Source organism: Aphidius gifuensis, linkage group LG2 (genome assembly GCF_014905175.1).
Source record: "Aphidius gifuensis isolate YNYX2018 linkage group LG2, ASM1490517v1, whole genome shotgun sequence".
Taxonomy (NCBI): Eukaryota; Metazoa; Arthropoda; class Insecta; order Hymenoptera; family Braconidae; genus Aphidius; species Aphidius gifuensis.
In genome coordinates, this window is record NC_057789.1 from 23,898,589 (window position 1) to 23,902,219 (window position 3,631).

General features: G+C 25.0%; 1 protein-coding gene across 1 annotated transcript; it reads left to right on the plus strand.

Moving 5' to 3' along the window:
• The first annotated feature begins 1,078 nt into the window (after positions 1-1,078).
• Positions 1,079-3,141, plus strand: LOC122850598 (protein artichoke-like). The gene is made up of 5 exons (XM_044149733.1): positions 1,079-1,089; positions 1,134-1,412; positions 1,533-1,960; positions 2,270-2,704; positions 2,855-3,141. Exons 1-5 carry the CDS (start codon positions 1,079-1,081, stop codon positions 3,139-3,141), a joined length of 1,440 nt encoding a protein of 479 aa, XP_044005668.1.
• The last annotated feature ends 490 nt before the right edge of the window (positions 3,142-3,631 follow it).

Consider the following 3,631-nt stretch of genomic DNA (forward strand, 5'->3'; position numbering starts at 1 on the left):
ATAATAATTAAATTATTATTGATATATTCACCGTCGTTTATTTTTTCAAAAACAACTTATTGTCATAGAACTATTACGGGAACTTACAAAAGTTGTGAATCAGGTAATTGGATATTTTTTGAGGAAAACGATTCAATTATTGAAAAATATTCTGATAAAATTGAAATAACAAATAAAAAAATTAACGTCTTTCAAACGAAAGCATTAGAAAGAATATCATCATCGTCATCAATTAAATCTTTACAACTCAATTTGGCTGATACAAAATTACATACTGACCCACTTGCATTTTCAAATTTAGCAGCATTGGAAAATTTGGAAATTAATTCAGCCTCTGTTTTGCTGGACACTGATATTTTTTATGGTTTAAATAATTTAAAATATCTGAAAATTCAACTGGCCAATGAAACAAAATCATATCTCAATGATTTACTGGATAAACATTTAAATTTACATAAATTGGAATTTGTTAATAATCAAGATGTCGACATTTGTGATTTCACAAGACAAAATACTTCTCACAATATATTTGAACTTCAATATACTGTTAGTCCCATGACAGTAGTAACACGTCAATCATTTTATTGTTTAAAAAATCTTCAACAGCTCACAATACGGGAAAGCAATTTAACTTTAATTTCATCTGGTGCATTTAATGAATTGAAGAAATTGAAAAAAGTGTCTTTAGTATCAAATTATGAACTGACTCATATAGCCTCAAATGTATTTAATACTGTTCAAAGTTTGGAAGTGATTGACTTGAGTAATAATTCAATAAATAAAATTGATAATGGAGCATTTATAATTGAAAATAGTAAATTATTATTGCTTAACTTGAGTTACAATTCATTGGAAATAATTGAAGAAGGTATTTTTAAAAATATAAAATGTAAAGTTATTGATTTTACACAAAGTCAAATTGTTGCTATTGTTGATGGAGCTTTCAATAACTCACTTGTTGATATGATTTATTTATTCAATAATTATTTGTTTACTCTCAACAATTTAAAGTGGGGTTTTAATGATGATGTTATTATTTATATTAAATATATAAATATTGATTATGCAACCAATTATGATGACAAATTAGTAAGTTCAATTGATCATCATAATGACAACATATGTTACTTCAGTCAATATTATTATTTTAAAATTTGTAAAACATCAATTAATCAACTTAAATTAGTTGAGCATCTCATTGATAATTGGCAACCTGAAACACTTGAAATAACAGACAACAAAATTTCATCAATTGAAAAAAATGCATTTCAACAGTTGAGTATAAAAACTTTGATAATTAATTGTTTTGCAAAGCCGTTTACTTTATATCCTGCATCATTTGCTGGATTAAAAAAACTTGAATTTCTTGTACTCAATACTTCGCCAATCCAAATTAGATCATATATTTTTGGGTATTTAGTATCATTGAAATTTCTGGAAATTTCAGTTGATGAATCTTCCAATATTACTTTCAGCCAATTGTTTAAAAATCTCATATTTTTTGATAATTTATTACTTACTCGTCAAAATAGAGTTGATATTTGTCATGAGAGATTATGTACAAATACTAATTTCAATATAACGAGTCTTCATTATACATATGGAAAATTTACAAATTTACAACAACTTGCTTTTTCGTGTTTAAAACAACTTGAATATCTTGCTATAACAAATAGCAGTTTAAAAACAATTGAACCCACTGCATTTGACGGTCTCGAGAATATAAAATATTTAAGTTTATCATCAAATCAAATACAAACAATTAATAGTAATGTATTTACGAATTTAAATTTATCATCGCTTGACTTGAGTTATAATTTGTTAACTCATATTAAAAAAGATACATTTTATGGAATCAAAACAAGAGCATTGGATATTTCCTATAATAAAATTATTAAAATTGATGATGCTGCATTTAAAGACATGAATCTTCAACACATATACTACAATAATAATCCTGGTGCTATCAATGACACTTTTTATTATTTTGATGATATTAAAATTGAAGCTAATTGTGTTATTAAAAAATTATACAAAATATGTATGAAAAACAAGGCATTATCATTTGTTTCCGTACAAAATCCAGAGGAAATATTATTTTCAAGTTCCTTTACGTTACCCAGTGAAAAACTTGAATTAACTGACGGAATAATATCATCGATAAATAAATACGCTTTTAAAAACTCAAATATTAAAAAACATTTAAAAACTTTTGTTGTATCTGGAAATTTTAAAAATGAATTTATTATTTATCGTGAATCATTTGAAGGTTTGCCAAGTTTAGAAAATTTAGTACTAGATGTCGGACCAATTTCTCTTCAAGAAAATTTATTTGATCAATTAATATCACTCAATTATCTTCGTATTGAAATTAAATATAATCCACAATCACCTTTGCGATATGTTAATAATGTATTGAAAACTGTTCCAAGTATAAGAGTATTGGAAATTTTAAATAGTGGTTTAATTAATATTTGTAGTAATCCAATATCCAATGAGAATTCACTGCCAATTACAGGACTTTATTATACTGGTGGTTTAATTAGTACGTTACCACGAAATTCATTGAAATGTCTACGATATCTGGAAAAATTGTCAATATCAGAAACACAATTGACGACAATTGAACCTGGTGTATTTGATTCACTGGACAATCTCAAATATATTCATTTGGCATTTAACAAATTAACTCATATTTCTACTGGTATTTTTGTTGATCTAAATAATTTAATTACCCTCGAGCTGAACCATAATAAAATCAATAGAATCGATGATAAATCATTCATAATAACTGTTAAAAATAATCTACAGCTTGTCAATTTAAGTTACAATGAAATTTCAATGATTAAAAAAGATACTTTTGAAGGTGTTTATTGCATCCAGTTGGATCTATCACACAATAAAATTAGCCACGTTGAAAATGATGCATTTGAAGGTACCAATATTCAAGATATGTTTCTATTCAATAATTCTATCATCGATATCCAAAAGAAAGCCTGGAAGATTCCTCCATTTACTTTTGTTAAATTTGACAAACCATTTCATGCTGTACCATATTGTGCATTAAGAACAGGCGAAGTCATACTTTGTGATCGTTGTCAATTTAGAATGTGTTATCCTCTTGTACTTCGTTTCGGTTAAAAAAATAAAACATTTACGATACGACTTGATTCCCACCTCGAAATATTTATTTCATCATTTTCAATAATTAAAAATTTATTGTAATATTCATTGATGATTAAATTAATTCTTTTCTTAATAAATTATTATTTATAGTTATTTTCATTTATAAATTATATAGAAATAATAAATATTAATAAAAAAAACCACTACTGTATTTTAAGATGAATTTTAATGTACTTTCAATTTTTGCATAAGAATTTATTTATAAAAATAAAATATAAAATTAATTTTAATAATTGATACGTTATAACAGACGGTTGAAATGTAAACACTTGTTAGTCACTAGAAATTATTGATACCGCTCCAGTTTACAAAATAATCCAATAGAAAATAATTACAGATATATAAAAATTTATTTTAATTTTTTATTCTTAAAAATAAAATTCAATATAACAGATGCCTGTTGACAATTTTTACAATCTCAGGCCCTTTTATTATAAATACGTAT

What these genes read in the sequence shown, in the direction of transcription:
- LOC122850598 (XM_044149733.1), top strand. An exon ending in ATACTACAATAATAATCCTG is followed by an intron (nt 1,961 to 2,269) that starts GTGCTATCAATG and finishes AATCATTTGAAG; the next exon opens with GTTTGCCAAGTTTAGAAAAT. An exon ending in ATTAACTCATATTTCTACTG is followed by an intron (nt 2,705 to 2,854) that starts GTATTTTTGTTG and finishes TGATTAAAAAAG; the next exon opens with ATACTTTTGAAGGTGTTTAT.